The sequence below is a fragment of the Ceratotherium simum genome, chromosome 21 (assembly GCF_057802395.1).
Source record: "Ceratotherium simum simum isolate JZ-2026a chromosome 21, ASM5780239v1, whole genome shotgun sequence".
NCBI classification, from domain to species: Eukaryota; Metazoa; Chordata; class Mammalia; order Perissodactyla; family Rhinocerotidae; genus Ceratotherium; species Ceratotherium simum.
The window spans coordinates 31,294,773-31,316,780 of NC_141920.1; the positions used below are offsets into that span (position 1 = coordinate 31,294,773).

The 22,008-nt window shown below is 44.3% G+C and overlaps 1 protein-coding gene across 2 annotated transcripts in view; it reads right to left on the reverse strand.

The window, feature by feature from the left end:
* Positions 1-22,008, reverse strand: part of DNAAF9 (dynein axonemal assembly factor 9) — a 143,458-nt gene that overhangs the window by 51,170 nt on the left and 70,280 nt on the right. For both annotated transcript variants that reach the window (XM_087445541.1, XM_004433804.3), the window contains exons 15-21: positions 20,285-20,329; positions 19,870-19,915; positions 16,578-16,689; positions 15,748-15,818; positions 14,787-14,837; positions 14,107-14,194; positions 5,301-5,404 (exon numbers count right to left, since the gene is read on the reverse strand). In XM_087445541.1, coding sequence (XP_087301667.1) covers positions 5,301-5,404; positions 14,107-14,194; positions 14,787-14,837; positions 15,748-15,818; positions 16,578-16,689; positions 19,870-19,915; positions 20,285-20,329 — 517 coding nt within the window. The remainder of the gene's footprint in view (positions 1-5,300; positions 5,405-14,106; positions 14,195-14,786; positions 14,838-15,747; positions 15,819-16,577; positions 16,690-19,869; positions 19,916-20,284; positions 20,330-22,008) is intronic.

Genomic DNA, 22,008 nt, shown 5'->3' on the forward strand with positions numbered 1-22,008 from the left:
TAGGTAGATAAGCTACATCTCCCAATCGTAGAAATGTGGCCTTATGTAAGAGATGCCTTATGGGGCCCAGCAGTGTGCTCCCCTCTCGTCACTCATACCAAATTCTCCAGGGGCGGCCCCTGTGTGCGCCACGTGTGCCCTTCTGTTGTGGCAAGGTTGCTATTGCTGCAGATGCATGGGCAGGCTAGGCTGACCCCTGGGCTGGCTGGTTGTGAGGCTCAGTCGCGTGCTGCTGCTACAGGCACTTTACCGGGTGGGGCAAGCCCCTGTTAGAGCTGGCTGTGAGGCTAGTAGCTCATAACTACTGTAGCTTTGCCAGTAAGTGAGTCAGGCCCCCAGTCTGACTGGTTGTGAAGTCTGGGGGCACATAATTGCTGTAGGCCCACAGTGCAGCTCCCTGTGGTGCTCTGCTGTCTCTGTGTTGGTGGGCAGGGCAGGCTTGAGGTGAGGCTAGCTGCCCAGCATGTGGCTATTGTCAGCTCGCTTCTGGGTGGGGCAGGCCTCCGGCAAGAACTGGTTTGCTGCCCTGAAGTGCACAGCTGCCTCAGGAATGCTGATGGGTGGGGCAGGCCCCAGGTGTGGCACTGCACAACCGTTTCAGGTGTTAGTAGATGGGGCAGATCCCCTGGGTGGCTGTTTGCATGGTTGTTTGTGATGGCCAGCAGCACAAGTCCGCTGTGGGCTCAGAAGTCCGCCAGGGCTTGCTGGTGGGCAGGGCCAGTCCCTGGGGCAGGCTGCCTACTGCCTGGCTACACTTGATTGCCTCAGGTGCTCTAGTGTGTGGGGCAGACCCCTGCACTAACAGACTAGAGGAAGGATTCCAATTGTGCCTGCCAGCATCTTTATCAGCACGACTGAACTAGGTCATAATAATGGCTGCCACCAGTGTCTCAGTCCCTAAGGCGTGGGTGCAGCCACCTTCTGCCTCTTTGGGATGCACTCTGAGCTTAGTGAGTTTCTTTTACCAATGGACTATGCACTTTTCTATCTTGTGTTTTTGTGCTGATTTCCAGGTCAAGTGAGTATGCATGGGCCCTTTATGAGTAGGTTTTACTTTCCCTAAGTTCTATAGTTTTCCTGGGTGTATTCCTCATTGGTTTGCAAAGCCAGCAAAGCCAGGCCTTATGGGATCTCGTCTCTCATGTGCTGGATCCAAGGGCTGGGATGCCTAATGTGGAGCTCAAATCCCCCATTCCTCTGGGAAAATCTCTGTATCTTTGAGATCACTCCCGGCTGTGAAGTGCCACAGCTAGAGTGTGATTTTTTCCTCAGAGGGGCTGCATCTCTGCCTCTTCCATCCCTGTGTTGTCCCTTGTTGTAGAAGTTCTTTTTATTCAGTTTTCAGATCTCTCTCAGAGGAAACTGTTCCACAGGTAGTCGTAGGTTTGTTGTGTCCATAGGAGGAAGCAAGTTCAGGATCCTCCTACTCTGCGATCTTCCAAACTCCCCCTAGTTTTGGCTCTTACATTTAGTCCTATGCTCCATTTTGAGTTAATTTTTTATATATTGCGTAAGGTAAGGGTTTAACTTCATTCATTTGCGTGTGGATATCTAGTTTTTCCAGGACCATTTGTTGAAGACTGTTGTTTTTTTTTTTTTTTTGAGGAAGATCAGCCCTGAGCTAACATCCATGCTAATCCTTTTTTTTTTTTTATGCTGAGGAAGACTGGCTCTGAGCTAACATCTATTGCCAATCCTCCTCCTTTTTTTTTCCCCCAAAGCCCCAGTAGATAGTTGTATGTCATAGTTGCACATCTTTCTAGTTGCTGCATGTGGGACTCAGCCTCAGCATGGCTGGAGAAGCGGTGCGTCGGTGCGCGCCCGGGATCCAAACCCGGGCCGCCAGTAGCGGAGCGCGCGCACTTAACCGCTAAGCCACGGGGCCGGCCCATGAAGACTGTTCTTTCCTCACTGAATGGTGTTGGCACCCTTGTCAAAAGTCATTTGACCATATATGTGAGGGTTTATTTCTGGGCTCTCTATTCTATTCCATTGGTCTATATGTGTGATCTTATGCCACTACCACACTGTTGTTTGATTACTGTAGCTTTGTAGTAAGTTTTGAAATTAGGAAGCGTGAGCCCTCCAACTCTGTTCCTTTTCAAGATTATTTTGGCTATTTGGGGGTCCTCTGAGATTCCATATGAATTTCAGGATGAGTTTCTCTATTTCTGCAAAGAATGCCATTGGGTTATTGACAGGAATTGCATTGAATCTGTGTATCGCTTTGGATAGCATAGTTGTCTTAATGATATTAAGTCTTCCAACCCATGAACATGGGATGTCTTACCATTTATTTAGGTCTTCTTTAATTTCTTTCAGCAAAGCTTTGTAGTTTTCACTGTACAATTTTTTCACCTTCTTGGTTAAATTTATTCCTAAGTATCTTATTCTTTTTGATGCTATTGTAAATGGAATTGTTTTCCTAACATCTTTTTTGGAATGTTCATTGCTAGGGTATAGAAATGTAACTGATTTTTCTGTGTTGATTTTGTATCCCGCAACTTTGGTGAATTCGTATACTAATTCTTTGTTTATTAAATCCACACTTTTTTTGTGGAATCTTTAGGGTTTTCTGCATATAAGATCATGTCATCTGTGCACAGAGGTAACTTTACTTCTTTCTTTCCAATTTAGATGCCTTTTACTTCTTTTTCTTGCCTAATTGCTCTGGCTAGAACTTTCAACACTATGTTAAAAGAAGTGGCAAAGTGAGCATCCTTGTCGTGTCCCTGATCCTAGGGGAAAAGGTTTTTTTAACATTTAATTTTTCATTATAAAAGTAATATGTTCATTAATAAAAAATTTGAAAAAGATATAAAAACAGAATAAAGAAAGGTTAAAAAATTAATCCAAAGTCCCATTACCTAAACCCAACTACAGCTAACATTTTAGTACTTTTGCTTCTAGTCTTTTTCCTATCATTCATTGATTTGCCTTTTTTAGGCAGTGGGAAACCATATTTATTTCTATAGTTCTATATCTTGCTTCTAAAACTTAATTTACCATTAGCATCTATCATGTTGTTACAAACAATCTGTAAATATTTTCAAAGACTTCATCCCACTCCCCTCTAAGGCCACCCCTATGGCTGGACATTCATATTACTTATTCCATTTCTCCTCTGCCAACTAATTTGCTCTTTGCTAATTTACTGTTATACATGGTAGCATGAGGCTGTTTCTGATGTGCTTCCATATATGTGTTAACTAACCTCATGTCCTCTTACACTCCTGACCTGGGACTCTGTGCTTTCATGTTAATAAAGATAGAGCTCTTCACAGTAAAGAAATATTAACTCATTTGTTTTCATCACCAAAAATGTTTTTCTCAGTTTATTATTTTTGCTTTTTAATTCTCTTTTTTGAGATACTTTTTTAGGGTTTTAAATTATTAGTCTGATAAATTTTATGCTATATCCATACAATGGAATACTACTCAGCAATAAAACAATAAGACTACTGATACACACAACATGGATGAATCTAAAAATCATTATGCTGAGTGAAAGATGCCAGACTCAAAAGGGTACAGAATGTATGATGTCCATTTGTACAACATTTTAGAAAATCCAAACTAATCTACAATGACAGAAAGCTAATCAGTGGTTGCCTGAAGCCAAAAGTGGAAGGAAAGATGAACTGCAAAAGAGCATTAGAAAACTTTTTGGGGGTGACGAAAGTCTTCTGTATCTTGCTTGTGATGGTGGTTTCATGAGTGTATGCATCTGTCAAAACTTTAAATGGATACAATTAATTGTATTTAAAGTATACTTCAATAAATTAAATTATCAGCAAAAATTTTAGAAATCCTTAGGTGGTCAAATTTGACAAAACTTTCTTTTAGAATTTCTTGTATCATTTCTAAGCTTAGAAAGTCTTCCCTGTCCCTAGAAGTTTAATATTCATTTTTATATTGTTCTTTCTACTTGTAAAATTTAAAAATGTTTAATTTTAATCTATCAGAAGTTTATTTTTGGGACAGCCCCGTGGCTTAGCAGTTAAGTGCATGCACTCCGTTACTGGCGGCCCGGGTTCAGATCCCGGGTGCGCACCGATGCACCGCTTGTCTGGCCATGCTGAGGCCGCGTCCCACATACAGCAACTAGAAAGATGTGCAACTATGACATACAACTATCTACTGGGGCTTTGGGGAAAAAAAAAGGAGGAGGATTGGCAATAGATGTTAGCTCAGAGCCGGTCTTCCTCAGCAAAAAGAGGAGGATTAGCTAACGCTCAGGGCTGATCTTCCTCACAAAAAAAAAGATGTTTATTTATTTTTATTTTTGATATAAGGTAACAATTCATTCTCCCTAGAAATTAGCTAACTTATCTCAGCACTTGAATGATTCATCCTTTCTTCCCTGGTGTTGGAAGACTCTTTTACCTAATATCAAAGCTGTCATCTAATAGGGCCATCCATTCTGTCTTGTTCCTTTGCCTGAATTTTTGGACAGCCTTTAAGGCAATAGGTTCTATGTAGAAGAAAGACAGAATTCTTTTTGAATTGCTTACAGAATTTGTTTTCTGAGCCATCTGACTAAACCACCTCACACCTAGTCTCTGTCCTGGCTGGCTCCCAGACAGGTTGGTTTTGAGGCTGAGACCAGGCAGAGTGGTGGGCCTGCCCCCTGCTCTGGTGTCACACTGAGAGACGAGCTATGCCTTGGCTTGGGGTACACACTAGGGGAAACTCATAGCTACCCTCTTCCTCCCAAGGAAGGGGACGGGTTGATGCAGACTAGTGAAGTTAAAGGATGGTTCTGGGGGTGGAACTTCCATGGAGCTAGAGATTAAGTCTGAGTGAAGCTAAGCCCTCATGGGAAAGTTAGCCATTTCTCTCCCTCTGTCGCTCACTTATAATTCTTTCCCATGCTAAGGGGTAAGTGGAGCCCTATCAGTGTCACAGGAAGCAGCTTCTTTCCAGTTCTTAAGTGGGTGAGCCTTTATGTCCCTGGGCAGGAGGCCAATTGTCATGGGCCATTGGAGGCCTTCTTCAACCTACTTTCTGGTTCTCTTTGGGATGAGTTAATTGGGCATGGGTAGTTGCTGGCCCTCCTGACCCAGAAGCCCTTTCTAACTAAGCCCTTTACAGAGCAGTGAGGTTGACGAGGCTCACAAGATTCCTGAGAGTGAACAGGCTTCCCCATGACCTCCCTGCCTTCCTGCCTCAAGGGCAGTGCTGCCTCCTGACATCCTGCCGAGCAGTGGTAGAGGGGGGATACGGAGTTATTTGGTTTTCCCCTCAGAAGTGTGAGCACCTTTCGGAACACCAAAGCCATGTACTGGTAAAACACCTACCCCATCATAGAACACAACAGAATTCATGTGATCCTTGGAAATGATGATACTTCCATGATGACGGTGAGAAAACAGAAGGCCACTAGAGAAGAAATGCACTTTCCCTGGAAGGAAAAGACAGCTGGTCAGAGCTGGAGGGCTGGACCCTGGGGGCCAGATCCCAATGTCCTTCTTGCAGGTACCAGGGCATGCCAGAGTGGTAACTAGAGACCAGTATCTGTAGCACTTAAGTTACATGATTTTTATGCTGAGCCCTGTGCTCTGGGGAAGCCAGTGCACCTTCCTAGAGCCTCAGAGAGAAATGAGGCATCAGACACAGTCTTTACTTAAGAATTAGAAAAAACAAATGAGTAAGTTATTAGCTGATGGCAAGAGGCAAAATTTACATTCACTTATGGGTGTCTTCCAGGGAAACACACTAATAAAGGCTTTGGCTATGTCTGCTCCATTACTGAGTTTATAGATGCTCCTTTCTCCTATTTTGGCAGAAGCTGGCTCAGCTCTAAAGAGACCACATCCCTCACTTAAGGTCCAAGGAGGAGCACAAGAGTCTCAGCTGAAGGACTGTTCCCAGCAAAAGAACATCTGAGTTAGGCAATAAGTGGGTTCTACAGACACTGGAGGCCTGCTGTTCTGTGGTTCACAAAAGCAAGAAGAGTGGGACGTGGACACTGAATGTGGGTTCCTCAGGAAAAGGATTCAAGTCTAAGGAGAGCTGCTGTTTCCTGGGTGGCCAAAGTCATACAGAACAGCTCAGTATGGGCCCTAGGAGCAGACCATAGTAAAGATGGACAGCTAAGATAACAAGGGTTAAGGCTGGGCCTGGGCTGGCTTAGGAGATCCAAAGAAAGCACCCAGAGAACCCACAAGACCCCTGGGTGAAGTGGCTCTCTGGAGCTGGTCCAAGCTGGATCTTTTCTGTTCTTGTAACAGCCTTTCTTTTCCTGTTTTCATATATAGAGAAGAGAGAAAGTAGTTCCAGGAGCTCAAGGCACAGGCTTCAGAATATTGCCATTAATATCTTATTGCTAAGGCAGAGGACAGGAGACAAAGAAGAGGAACTGATTCCTTGAGCTGTAGCTCTAGAAAGGTAACCCCAAAGCTCTGAAGATTGTGATGACAAGAACAACAAAGGCCAAGGTATGGAATTTTGGAGACTTCAGGTTTTGAAGGCTCCCTGAGGAGGTGGGGTTTTAGAAGGCAGAGAGAGGCCTAGTCAGTGTGTGTGCTTGTGTGTGCATATTAATGGAGGGCAGGGAGAAGTAGGGCAGGTGGAGGCAGTTTTTAGGTATAAGATGAAGGTCTGCGGCTTGAATATCAATGGAAGAACTAGATGATTAGTCAGAGGGAACTAATGCCAACCATACCACCTGGGACAGCACCAGCCAGCGACCAGCCAGCCCAGTTCAAGGCATCTAGGTTAGAGTCCTGTAAGGCTCCTAACCTCTAACAAGTAATCCCTGGCCTCCCTTGCACACAGCCTTGCCCTACGGCCCTCCTGAGTAGTAGCTACTCATGTCCCAGCCTCATCCTGTACAAACGCCAAGATTCCTCACTGCTTTTCCCAGACCATTCTCTTCCATACTGGCACAATACTTTCATTCCCTTAGGAACACAAGCCCCTCCTTTCCTTCAATGCTCACATATACTGCCTTCCTAATTATATACCACAATACTTCAAACAGCTTCTGAATGTGCTCACAGTCTTCTCTTGCAAAGCCAACACTCTTATTCCTTCTGAAAGATCAGGGGGATGGCCCATGCCATGTTCTGGCCTCTCTGCTCCTCAATCCTAACTCCACAGCAGTAAAGCAGCACCCAGACTGTCTTAACCTCTAAAATCTTCAGCTCCAGAACCTGCTCTCTGACTATAGCATCCCATCATCCTTTTAGCTATCTCACTCCTCAAACCTCATACTCTGATGTCTCTGAGCCTTCAAAGCCTTCAGTCCCCCCATTTTCCCCTAGTGCTCAGAAATTTCTGACTTTCCTCTCATTCACATCCAGGGCAGATCCCCTGGGACAGGGCATACTTTTAATCTCTCTTTCGTCAGGGAAAGGCACAGGACTAGATTTTACTCAGTATTTACTAAGCACCAAGCATGTTATATACATTACAGTTTTCCATCTTCACAACAATTGTAAGAGGTAATATTATCCTTCTTATAGGACTGATCGGGAAACTCAAGCTTAGAGATTTCCCCAAAAGTCACAGAACTACTTGGTAGTAGAGCCAGGTGTAAAACATAGGTTTGTCTGATGCCAAGGCACTGTACCACGCTGGGCTCCTTTGGTTCTCTCACCCCGTTATCCTTCACTTTTGCTCTCTCCAAAGCCCACGTGTGGCTAATCTGACAATGTGCCTTCTCTGCTTCCTCAACCTCAACAAGCCCACAGCGCTGTCCAGCAGCCCTTCTCCTGCTGTCTCCCAACTCCTTCCACCAACTCCCCCAGGGGAGCCTAGCCAAGACTTTCAACACTCTCCTAACACCACAACCTCATTAATTCTGGCCACAAGATGACTCTACCTACTCTTTACAAAGAAAAGAGGGGTCAACAGGTGGCAGGAGGTAGAAACAGCTCCATATCCACACTATTCCAGGTCCTGGGCTCATCCTCCACCTGTGTACCCCTAATATGAAGCTTCCCAGAAGTAAGTCTAGTACCACTAAAAGGCCTCCCGGACAAACTTCAAAATCCTTCCAAAGCTTCCAGAAAAGAGCACAGATCCGAGAGTTGGCATATTCTAAGTAGTCACTGGGAAGATGGGGAAAGAGGCAGATCACAGAGGTCATCGCCAGCACTTCCTCTCCCTCTAGACTCTGAAGCCTCAAAACAAAATGGAAAAGAGGAAGACAGAAATTCACAAAGCAGTACTGGAAAAGCACTCACCATGGGGCCTGGCCCAGGGCAGGGACTCAGTAAACAGGAGTTGATGTTAGTATTGGTGCAGAGAGACTGTCCTGGGCCATAGCTGCCCCTCAGCCTGGCTCTGGGAGCAGTAACTCTGTCATTATTCTCAGAGCACACTGACGTGATTCACTGGGTGGCCCAGTGCCAGTGCCCTGGTCTCTTAGATCTTAAGCCACTTGAAGTGATAACACTTCCAGTATCTGCTCTGGACTCATGACTGTCAGACTATGGTCAGAAGGGGCATGCCTTTGCAGGGGTTTCTCAGTGACTTGGGTAGCCAACTCCTGATGAGATCTCCCTGGCTCCTTGTCTCATCCTGGGTGCCCTTACTGGATGGGCTGTCATTCCTTCTCCATTCTGAGAGTCTGAAAACCCAAGGTAAGAGGAAGTTCTCCCTCACTACCCAAGCAGCAGAGGACTGCAGCATGGTTTTGTCTTTGATTGACCTCTGCATCCCCAGGAGGTCAACTGGAGAAGGACAAGTCCTCAGGGCAAAACAAGTCACCAAGTGTCAATGAAGAATGTGACTTTTCCTCCTTCAGACACTGGCTGTACAAATAAAAATCCTCCAATGGTCCCGTCTGTGTGAAGAGGGAACATTTATCACTCCTGGGGAAATATTATGATGCAATAGCTGGATAATCTTCATCCCGCATGTGTGAGAGTATGTGAAATATACACATACTTTTTAAAGAAAAAACCAAAATAAAAACAACAAAACCCCGATGCCTGTACACTTACCACTCAGCCTAAGAAATCAAGCATTACCAGTACCTTTGAAGCCTCCCGAATGTCCTTCCTCATTGGCCTTCTCTCTTCCACCCAAAGGGAACCAACATCCTGAATTCTGTATAGTTTCACCACACTTCAGTCTTTAGCTAAGCTACTCCACGGTACTGCTGCCTCGGCATCCTGAGAACCCCAAAGCACTCCACTCATGGACCCTAATAAGGGTATGTGCCCTGGGTCCTGCCCTCTCTCTGCCTCACCCTGCCCCTGCCTCCCTGTGTGGCCCCTCGAGGCATGCCATGTACTTCCTTCAGGACCTGTAATAAACTTCTCTATTTCAATTTCTTTTGTGGCTTTTGTTGAACTTGGCTCACCATCTAACACCCTGTGCTCCACTTAACAAATGTTAATTTAACAAACTCACAACAACAATACAGAAGAAAAGGTTAGTAAATTAGAATATATGGAAATAGAAACTATGCAAAATAAAACACAAAGAGAAAGAAGACTGAAAATAATTGTACAGAGCATCAGGGAGCTGTGGGACAACTTCAGGCAGCCAAATATATATAATTGGAGTCCCTGAAGGGGAGGAAAAAAACTAAAGAAATAATGACCAAAAAATTTCCAAATTTGAGAAAACTATAAATTTATCAGTCCAAGCTAAATGAATCCCAAGCACAAGCAACATGAAGAAAACCCACACGAGGTCACATAAAAATCAAATTGCTTAAAATCCGTGATAAAAAGAAAGAAAATCGGGGCCGGCCCCATGGTGTAGCAGTTAAGTGTGCGTGCACTGCTGCTGGTGGCCTGGGTTCGGAGTGCATGGATGCTCAGCTCGTCAGGCCACGCTTTGGCGGCATCCCACATAAAGTGGAGGAAGATGGGCACGGATGTTAGCTCAGGGCCAGTCTTCCTCATCAAACAGAAGAGGATTGGCATGGATGTTAGCTCAGGGCTGATCTTCCTCACAAAAATACATACATACATACATACATGCATACATAAATGAAATAAAAAGAAAGAAAATCTTAAAAGCAGCTGGAGTGAAAAAAAACTTACATACAAAAGAACAAAGATAAGGAAGGCAGTAGATTTCTGCTCAGAAATATTGCAAGTGAGAAGACAGGGGAGTAGAACAACATCTTTAAAGTACAGAAAAAAAGAAACTGTAACCTAGAATTCTTTACCAAGTGAAATATCTTTCTAAAGTCCTGAAGGCTGGGACTTCTATTTATTTATTTTTTCCCCCCAAAGCCCCAGTAGATAGTTGTATGTCATAGCTGCACATCCTTCTAGTTGCTGTATGTGGGACTCGGCTTCAGGATGGACGGAGCAGTGGTGCCTCGGTGCGCGCCCGGGATCCGAACCCGGGCCACCAGCATCGGAGCGCGCGCACTTAACCACCAAGCCACGGGGCCGGCCCTGGGACTTCTGAAAGGGCTGTGAGGGCTCTCCCCACAAAGCAGCAACGAAACTGGACTAATTGTCAAAGACAACTATTTAAGGACTCTGGAAATGGACCGAAGTTTTACAACAAAACTGACAAGCATTTATTTGAGAAATTCTACTGAAGCTTCGTAAGCACAGAGGAAATCTGGGGCTATTCACGTGACCTCCCCTCCAGCTCTGTGGTGCAGAAGTCTTATGAAGGAGAGGGGCAGGCCTGCAGGAGGGGCTGACTTAATTTGGGGCAAAGCACAGAAAATTCTATACCTAGGGCTGTCAAAAACGATAGCAACCAAAGCAGCACACATTCAGGGAAGGCCAACATACCAACTAGCCAGAGATCTCAATGCTGGTTGGGGCAACTAGCCAGAATGTAACAGGAAAATCAGGGGACTGAGACAACAGATGGCAATTATGTTTTTACACACAGCAAGAAAGATATGTTGTAAGGCATCTTCCTGGTGCCAGGTACACCAGGAAACAGGTACAAGAATGCTCAAGACAGTACTGTCTGCAATAGCAAAAAACTATAAACAACCCAAATGTCCCTCAAGAGTCAAAAGGATAAATAGTACATTTTCACATAAAGGAATCCTATGAACTATATGGCTACACATAACAATCTGGACGAATCTTAGAAACAGAATATTGAGCAAAAAAAGCAAGTCCCAGAAGAATAGAGTACGTTCTATCTGTCTTACATTCAAAAATAAGACATTGTTTAGAGATATAGGCATATGTGGTAAAATTCTAAAGCAGGCTCCTGAAGATTAGGTACTGGGCAGCCTGCCTGACCAAGGTCAGCAGGGTGGGGCAGAGAAGGGCACATGAAGGATGTGAACGAATAGGAAGCTGTGTAACAACAAGTCTCGTGATAGCAGAAGTCACTAACTGAGGAAGGGAAAAAGTTCCAGAGCTGGAAGCATTTTAAAGTAAAGGAAGTACTATTCTTCTTATCCATATGTAGTTCGCTAGGCCATCCCTGGACTGAAATCAGAAGACCTGGACTACCCTCCAGATGCTACCATTAACTTGCACTATAACCGAAGGCAAGTTTATACCTTCTATGGGGCTCAGGATATGAAGATCAATCAAGATAACGCATGCTGAAGAGCTTTTTAGATGTCTTCAGGGGATGGGAACAGATAATTTCAAGCTCATCACAGTCTCAAGTAGAGGTAGATGTACCAAGACACTAATAACACTTAAGCTTCAGGAACCCTCACCTGCCCAAGCCCCCTTCCAAGGCCCTGAGAAAAGCCCTACCCATTTTGTGTTATTTTTCCTTAAGAGAGCCCCCAAGTAGTTACTTCAAGCCCCACAAAACTGACCTGAGCCCCAAAGTGTTGACATGCTTAACACATACCAGAGGAGATTCCTATTTAAATTCTCTGCTCCTATTGAATTTTCCTGCCACAGAAAACCATCTTCTAATTCAAACTACATTTCTCTCAGGAGCTAAGAAAGTCTGAAATCTAAGCTCTCAAAAGAGTGACTAACAAGGCTCCAGAAATCCCTGGCTGCGTCCTTTATTCTTGTGTAGAGACCTCAGAATATACTGAATCTTGCTGGATAACTCAATACAATATAAGATTATTTTTCTAACAAGGCGCTTTGCTAAGCAGGTGCAAACGAATTTTGGCAAATATCCTTGCTAAATATTATAACTGGCTCAACTATGACAGAGCACAACCACCTGCTTTTAAAACACTATGCAATCTTGCCCCAAGGCTAGTAGCACTGTCACACACTCTCTGTGGTCAACAAATGATCCTAACTCTCTGGCTTTCTGCACCAGGACCTGGAGAGGCAGAAATGCCGTGGCCATAGCACAGGCGTGATAACAAATGCCATTACTCATACCCCAGCATTCTGTGGAGCACCTGAACTCCTTGCGCTTTGTCTTCTATGTGAATGAAGAAGCAGAAGCTGAACCAGTGATCTGAGAACACAGAGAGGAATTTGCCACAGGGCAGAATATTTTCAAAAAGAACAAATTATCCAGAAAGGGGATTTGCTTAGTAGAGGTTGAGGAATTTGTGGAGTAAGTCACAACTCTTACTCCCCAAAATGCCTATCTATATCCAATAGGTAAAGAACTGGACTCATAAGAAGATGTTATTTTGAGGAAACCAAAAAGGAGCATGGAATGAATCCCCATGAAATCCATGCAAGACCAGTAAGGTTCTTGAGACTTTTATATCAGCAGAAACACTGCCAGCTTGGACTGAAAGGGACAGAGAGAGTATGAAATGAAAGGAGATCATTAGACTCCCAAAATTCTACAGGCAAGAAGCAAGCTGATAAAACTACTCAGCTACAAAGCGCCACCTTCATGAAAAAGGAAGGATGACGGATGTGTAGCCACAAGCCCAGAGGGCAAAACAAAGAGTTTAGAGGGTGGAACCAAGAGTCCAGGGCCATGGAGGACAATTCCAGGGTCTTGAAACATAATCCAGGAACTGGAGTTTGTCCAGCTAGACTTCAAAGCTGCCTTGGGCTGGTGACTCCTTTTTATCTTCCATTTTTCTTCCTTTTTGAACCCGAATGTCTGTAACTATTATCCTATGCCAGTCCCTTGTGTGTTGGGAGGGTTGCAGCAGATAACTTGTCTGTTTAGTTTCTCAGGTCTACAGATAGAGAGGAATTGCACTCAGGAGCTGTACTTAATGGATTACACTCCAGAGCCTCATCTACACCTGATTTAGATGATCCTGATGATGAGATTTTGGATTTTTGAGCTGATGAGATTTAGGACTTTGAACTGTTACCATAATAGGATGAGGCCCTTAGGAAGGAGTGACTGTATTTTGTATGTGGGAGGGACGTGAATTGTAGGGGCCAGAGAGTAGACTGTGGTAAGCAGAAATTTAAGATGGCCCACATGACTTTCATCCCCTGATGTTGCTCCTGTGTTTGTGTAATGTCATATGGCAAAAGGGAGATCATCTGAGTGGGCCTCCTCTAATCACAGGAGCCCTTTATAAGCAGAGTTTTCTCTGGCTGGTAGCAGAAGAGGAATTCAGAGAGATCAGAAGTATGAGAGAGATTCAACAACACAAGAAAGGTTCTCCATTGCTGAGATGGAGGGGTCACAGGGCAGGGACCTCTGGAAGGAGAAGCTAAGAGTGGTCCTAGCTGATAGCCAGCAACAAAACGGGACCTCAGTCCTACAACCCAAAGGATCTGGATTCTGCCAATAATTTGAATGAGCTTGGGAGCAGGTTCTTCCCCTGAGCCCCCAGATAAGAGCCTAGTCTGGCTGATGCCTTGACTTCAGCCTTATGAGACCTTAAACACGAATCTAGCCAGGACTGCCTGGACTTCTGACCTACAGAACTGTGAGATAATAAATGTGTGCTGTTTTAAGCTACTAAATTTATGGTGATTTGTTACACAGCAATAGAAAACTAATTCAGATTTTGTTTACGTCCACAGATTCTATTTCAGGACATGCCGCTGCTCTAGCCCATTCTGAGAGCAACCCTTAGGCAATAAGAGGACCAGATGCAATTCTGAGATCAGCCCTTCCTGGCACAAGTTTCCTCATCTGCAAAATGAGTGGATCAAAGGAGAAAAGCTCCAAGAAAAGACCTCTACACCAAAAAGTCTTTTCAAATATCAGATGTATTATTAATCACAACCCCCATGCTGATATCTGCAAACGAGGGACCCAGATACAGTCAAGAATAGAAAAGTCATAGTTGCTCACCTTCCTCAGGCCAGGACTGTGGATTGCTGGAATAAAGATAAACTCCTTCTCCTCCCGTTAGAAAAGTGCCCAGAAAACACTCATCCCCCTTTAAAAAACAAACAAACACAAAAAGCAGGTGATTTATAGCAGAAACATTCACAGAATCAAAAGTCCTGCCCAAGTTGTCTGTCTAACAAAAGCTGCTGAGTCAGCCTCAGATATACCCAACTTCTTCCATGGCCTTTGGCATTGCCTGGCTCTTTGACATGTTACTGGCATCCCTGATTTGTGCTGAGAAAAAGAATGTAAGGTCCTCTCTGAATCCAGGCACCAAAGCCTGCAATGCTGATTCATGTTGCTAGTGGATTTTTATCCATTGGAGGCAGCTCTCCTTGACCTAAAGCCTTGACCTCACAGCTCTGTATGTCTAGGCCAATCTGAGATCTGCGTTTAATAGGACTGGGATATTTTTTAAAAACACCAAAAGGTCTAAATGGCAGGAAGAATCTTCTAATTGTGCACCCCATAAATGGTTATTTTTAGACCTCTGCTAGAAAAGGGAAGACTGCAAATAGGAATTGAGACAAAGAGGTACGGATCCATTTAATTAGCCCTAAGATGAAATATTTTTAATTATGTTTATAAATTGTTTACTTTCATTTTGATATAATGTTAACATTAATAAGAAGGCTGCTTACCTTCACTGCTTGCTGGGTTTTCTCAGACAATTTTACCTCATTATCTTCTACCTGTGTCCAAAAGGAGTACAGATTTTCAGTTTACTACTTCAAGAGCAAAACTCTGCTAGGTCTCCCCCGTGTTCAAATATTTCCAGGAGACTGACTGGGCAGCCCCTCCACCAAATCCAGTGATTTCAGGCCCTGATGGCTGGCAGATTTGGCTGTCGGTCATCAAGGCTCAACTGGCACCTGAGGTCCAGCTAAACGAGCCTATGACATATGGAGAGGATATATTAGTCTCCACTTACATTTGACTTCAGAGAAAAACAACTATTTTTAGGGATGAAAGAATGAGAACATATTAAAGTATTTTCTGAGTGTGTTCTCATTTAAACGTGTTCATGTTAGAGGATGACTCTTGTTCTTCCCTATCCATGTCATAATTGCAGAAACAGAACATAAACAGATTTTAAAATAGGTTCTCAGACCATTATAAGACTTGCTGCTGTCATAGTTTCTGTGTCCCAAGGCACCGGAGTTCCAGATCACGTCCCACTGATGAAGATGGGACCTTTCCACATTTAGAGAGACACTGCTGTCTCAGCAGCAACCATTCTGACCAGAGAAGGGAGTCACATGATCCACTCCTCACTGTGTGACCTCGGTCAGGTTGGTCAATTTCTAAGCCTCAGTCTCCTCTTCTGTAAAATGACAGTGTCAATTTCTTCCTTTCATAATTTAACAGGCACCCAGATAACTTAGTTCTTTTCTTTTGGAACTTGCCCAGGACTGTGAGAGAGTTAAGGAAACTAGATTCATTTGTATAGAGAAAGCGTTGAGACAAAAACTTCCATTCCTGAACAGCAGCTAGTTCAGGATCTGACATCCCACCAGGGACCCAATGAAGACGCTCTTCCTCAAATGTTTTCCCCGATTACTCCACATTTACATCCACTTCCACCTGATGAATGATACTAACCAACCAGGAGCAGAATCTGGGTATGGTGGCTGTCAGGACTATGGAGCTGGTTTCTGTGGTAACAGTGCCATCTGTAGGAAGACCACAGACATGCTGGTTACTGCCCACCACCTGAGCCCACCTTGCAGGCCTGACTGATAACGCCCTTCCCCATCTTAGGAGTGAGGCCTCCTCTTATATACAGAGCCCTCAGAAAATGAAAACTTCCTCACCTGGGGACAGGGAGACTAATGAGGGGATGGAGAAAGGTTTTCCCATGTCAAAACTCTATTAATAATTTTTTACAACAAACAGAAACACGTGTTTAAGTGAAGAGTCCTGGGAATTAGTCCTTCTTATCTATACTTTTAATTTTTATCAAGGTAGTACAAGTGTACATGTTAAAAACCAAACAGAACATTATCAAGCTCCTCCTACTCGCACTGGATATTGTCATTCTCTAGAAGTTTTTGCCAACATACTGGGTAAAAAAATGGACCTAATTATTGTTTCAAATTGCTTCTTTTTGACCACTAGTGAGTCCATACATATTCATATATATATATACACGTATATGTGAATATATATATATAAATATATATATAATTGTTTTATTTCCACTTCTGTGAACTGTCTGTTCATACTTTTTGCCCATTTATCATTGGGTAGCTTATCTTTTTCTTATTAATTTGTAAGAGCTCTTATAAAGAGCTCTTAGGATATATACCCTTTGTTTATCGTAAGTGTTCTAATATTTTCAACAGTTTATTGCTGGTCTTTTGATTTAGTTTATGGTTTATTTTGCCAAAAAAAAGTTAAACTTTTGCTGTCCAAGGACTATATACACTTACCCTTTTCTTTAACCAAGATCTGAGATGTCAAAAATGATTCTGAGAAGACCACAGATCCTAAGCACCCCCCTCCTCCCAGCAAGTCAGGAATGTCATAGATAGTCATACAAGCCTGTATCAAATGAGAAAACAGAGTTAGATCAGTTGTCAGTCTTAATTCTCCAGGGAGAGACTGATAAGAAACAGACCACAAAATAATGCTTTAAGGAACATTTCAAAAGAATACTGGCGAGTTTCTAAAGAAAATTCAAGTAATCCTGAAATACATCTCAGACCTGGGAGATGACTTCTTTGTATGACTTCAATTGCAGGTTTCCCTGCAACTGCTTCTTGATCAGAGGCACATTTGGGCTAGAAGAGTATCTTTATGTTTCTATAAATCTCCTCAAATTGCTTATCCTCCCTAAGAGGCAACGTAACAGCTGTCCTTCTTAACCATGACTAGTCCCCAGTCTCTTAGAGTTGGAGGTATTTCTTCTCACATACTTGCACACTCTTCGCAGCCTGGCATGTCCACACTCTCACCAACTCCTTTGCTTTGGGCTCAAGTTCTGAACAAGTCTGGAAAGATGGTCACTCTTTTGGCATACATGTCTTCATGGATATTTCTGGATATGTGTCAACACCTACTAATGCTCCTTTCTTTCTTCAGTATGAAGAAAATTAAAAGAAAGCTATTCAAGCTTTTATGGAAAGACAAATAAAAGTGGAAGCTTCAGTAGGCTGGAAAAAAAACTGGAGCAACTCAGAGATAGCTCCTGAATGGCTGGCAAAAAAAGCCCTAATTTATCAGTTAAAACTAGTGAAAATGGAACAATTCTGGAGGGAATCCAGTAGAAGAAATACAGAAAACGGTATGAGTCAGAGCAAGGGTCTGGGGTGACCATGAAGATCTGGTGAGGGACATGGGATAAGTAGCAAGATGAGCCCTCTCAGGTCCCATCCCCTCTTGGCCTGAAGCTGTTGAATGGCCAGGTGCAGGGCTCCTGAAGCTAGAGTCCATTTTCACACATTATTGTCCTAGCCTGGGACTCCTACCCCACGCTCAGGACACAGACAAAAGACCTAGGGCTCTTGAAGGAATTGTAAGATTCTCAAATAAAAAAGATGGCAGAGGAATTGAAAAGGAAAAACCAGAGTCAAAGCCAAGTCTTTAATTTTCCATGTTGTCATGATAAAAGAATATACAAAAGTGACAGGTAGGCTTTTATATTTTAGTTAACTTTCTGATTCGGCTTGACAATTAGAAGGTTTATCCAAATCTGTGTCAAAGAATTTTGAATATCTGAAGACACAGAACCTTCCCAGGCTACATGGTCCCTCTTAAGTGACAATAATTTCGCTTCTTTGGTTCTCACATCAATCAGGAAGATAAATCTGGTGGATTCCTAATCCCTCACTTTCATATTTGGCTTCTGGTATTGAGGAAGGGGACAGAGAACATTAAAAAAATACATGTAGCATTTGTTAGACACTTGCTATGTACTTCACACCATGTGGCATGGGGACTTAAAAAATATAAAATATGGTCCCTTATCTTCAGGAAACCTTATAATGTATAGCTGGAAAGACAAGAGCATTCTTACACAAAAGTCATCATATGACATGTTAGTACAGAATTGCTCCCTAATTTACGTAGTACATACTGCAAGTACTATAGGAATACTTCTAGGGAGAAATCAATAGCGGAGGCTTGGAGGAGGAGGAGGCAGAACTTCATCTCTGCCCAGAAGGGAGGACAGGATTTGGACAGAAAGCACCAACTTCTCATCTCTTCTTTCCTATTTCATTAGCTGCTGCTGAATGCATACTTAACACAATAGCATAATTCTACTGGACTCCTCTCATCACCTACTACTGTGCAAAGCACCTTCCAGAGCACTGCACAAGAGTCTAAGAAGAGAAGTCAGGGAGTTTAAAGTCTAGCAAGGAGATAAAGTATTATCACTTAGATATTAGAAAGCATTTCCCAGCATCTTGATGATGTCACAAAAAAGTCTCAATTAATTCTAAAAGAACATCAACATAAAATGTTGGAAGATACAGGGAGCAGGTGCATTACAAAAACAGAAATTACTCACAACCTTAAAAAATTACCCTTGTCGTATTACTCTCTGTAGATGAGATAACACTCCTGCTTTTCCACTAGTGATGGTGGTGGGTATGCATTTGCACTGAGTCATCCACCTCTGCCCATCCAGGTCCTGGTGACCAAAATCTCACTGGAATTAAGGCTCAGGCAGCAGCCACAGAACAGACTCAAGGTATACTTGTGCCCCTACATACTGCAACCAAAATCTTGGCTGGATGTCCCCCACCCTCTCACACATTGCTTGCCAATATTCTTCACATCAGGATGCACTGGGGTAAATGGAGGACTCAGCTTGTGGCTGGCAGCAACTTGTTTAGAAACTCTGGCTCCTCTAGGCTGTGCAGCCCACCCCGGGGACCAATATTTCTGCATTTCTAAACCATTTCCCTGGCCTGTCAGTGTGCCCCCAGCACGTGGGTTGGAAAGCTCTGCTCTGACGACCCCATTTCACTGGAGACGCAGGCCTCTGGTTGTTTTGTTTGTTTATTTTTATTATTTTCACAGGCCCCTGTTAAGAGCATTAGCACAGGCCTTGGAACACAAAGAAGCCACTGAAAACACACAGGTCTGTGTTGAGGCAGGCTAGTCCTCAGCTCGCTTCCACACGAGGTCAGAGCAATCTCAGCCACGTGGAGGAAGCTTCCTAACCTTGTGAAGAAGTATCTCTCCCCTAACCCCCAGCTAAGACTCTGGACCCCGGGGGAGCCTAGGCATGGGAGTGTGGACATGGCGGGCCTGGCACAGCTGCCTGGGCACCCTCAGAAAGGAAAGGCTCACCACCACTGCAGCTGGAACAGTCTCGAGAATAGATCAGTTTCCTCAGGTAAGGGATGGGCGCCCAAGATCACCCACTCCTACCTCACCCCTTGTAGATGTCCCTCTACAGGCCATTCCCTGCCAGCTGACCTGAAACAGCTCTATTTTCTTTTTTTTTTTCTTTTTTTTTTTCTTGCTGAGGAAGATTGGCCCTAAGCTAACATCTGTTGCCAATCCTCCTCTTCTTGCTTGAGGAAGACTGGCCGTGAGCTAACATCTGAGGCAGTCTTTCCCTATTTTGTATGTGGGTCACCGCCACAGCATGGCTTGATGAATGGTGTAAGTCTGTGCCTGGGATCCGAACCCGTGAACCCCAGGCCGCTGAAGTGGAGTGTGCAAACTTAACCACTATGCCATCAGGCCAGCCCCAACAGCTCTGCTTACCGTCTTCACAAAGTATAAGCTATCTTCACTGTCCAGAGGCACAATTCTAGAAGAGGAAAGAGATAGGACAGACATACACTACATTTACGTGTTTTCTTTTTTTCAACTTGGCAGCAACCCACAGACCCAGATTTCTCTTGGGGATTTTCAAAACGCTGGGTTGCATGTATGCAGAATTAGTATGTAGGCCACTTGGAGGGAATCGGGTCTACCTCCTGTCTCTACCCCTTAGTCTTTCAGGGTGGAGGGACTCAGCTGAGCACAGCCTGCCCTGGGCCCAGCCCTGGAATGATGTTACTGCCAGGTATAGAAGTGTGAGAAGACCACCCATATCAGCAGTTACAAGGTAGCCTCTCTTCTCTTTTTGCTCTTAAAACTTGCCCCAAATGAGGATGCACCATAAACATATACTTACCTTCCCTGATTATTCACAGCATGTATATGGAAAGCCATCTTGGAGCTGTAGACCCAAAACAAAACAAAAGTCAGTCTGCTCTTGCTGACCACTGGGTTGGTGCCCTCCTCAGACGCCTGCTGCTGTAGTGCACCTGTGCTGGGCCCGCACAGCACACTTGCCAAGCATGGGGCCAGCATCTGACTTCACTCATGGCCCTGAATCTGTGCAGATTCTCAAGGTTGTCTTGACTATTGGACAGAGCAGGAAAGAACCAGGTGACAAGACTGTTGTCCACTGTAGACTGGGAGCGACCCTCTACTAACAGCAGGGCCTCCCGCCCCACAACCTTGACATACTGTCCTGATCCTTCTCCTGTTCACCACCTTTGGGTCAAGCTGCCATCCCTGCTCAGAGCCTGAGCGGTAGCCAGGTCCCGTGTTCCTCTTGGGAGATGATCTGCTATCATGATGTAGTCCGAGGGTACTCAGTCAAGTGACCTCATGGAGAGAACGGAGTGGGGCTCTAGGTGGAGGACTGGCCCTGGGAGACCCTCCTCCATTGCCTGGTGTTCTATCCTTGTTCCTTACTCTTAGCTAGGGTGGTATGCCCAGGCCTAGGAGGCCTTGCAATTGAGAGGTGGCCTGCCTTGGAAAGGCTGAGTGGCCTAGGCAAGGCCCCGAGGAAAGGAGGACTGGAATGACTAAGTCAGCCATGTTGATGGTAACAGAGAAGATCCCGTTGCGACAGCAGCTAACATTTATATGCCCAATCACTCTACAAGGTGAGATGATGAGGAAACAGACGCACAGGGAGCTCTCTATCTTCCCCAAGGTCACAGAGCTGGAAACTAAAGGAGCTTCCTCAAACTCAGATCTGCTAGGAACAGACAGTTCAGGCCAGTGCAAGGCCTTAAGGGAACAAACTTCCTCTATCCCTCCCCTCTCATGACCAGAGCTACAAGATCCAGAAGACCCAGAGGAAAGGAGACCTGAAGCAAGTCCAAAGCCTTGCACCATAGAGGTCTAGCTCTTTCCTTCAATTCTGGAGCTGCAGCAATAGAATTCTTCTTCTTAGATCAATTGACTGACTTATCTTTCTAAATGCTCCTTCTCACAACCCGGGACTGTAGATGTAAGAAAATGGTAGGGTATGGAGCTGAAGCACCACAGGGCACATCCCAGAAGTGTTCTTAAAGAAACTCCCCAATATTGGTGTCTTTTGTCTCCTTTGCAAAAAAGTGCACCTCGTGGTCTTCATATGGGACAGTGGGTTAAGTAGACTGGGTTCATGAAGGTTTAGCTATGCACAAAGACCATACAGAGATCCACTGTGATGTGCCAGGAGATGTGAAATGGGAAGACTATCAAGAAGCCAAATTCCCAGAGTGTCTAGACCCTGAGACATGGCCTGGATCAGGGTTTCTATCATCTGAGAGACAGATGAAGCCCAGGGCAAGTCTCTTCTCAGCAGTGATTCTTCACACGTCCAAGGCCCCTGACCCTAACAAACCTCACCACTCATGTCCCCACCTTTACCTTTCTAACCTCTGAACCTGGGTTTGTCAGGTCTCCAATGGTTCTGGTATTGATCTTCCTCCTATCCCAGCATCAGGATATGTGTCTGACTCTTTCTCATACAGTTCCTCCATCTCTGGCTCATTGGCCTTCAAATAACGCCCTGATCATGAATGATTCTCCTTCATATATCCCATTATTTTACTGGAACACTTCTCAAAGGGGAGA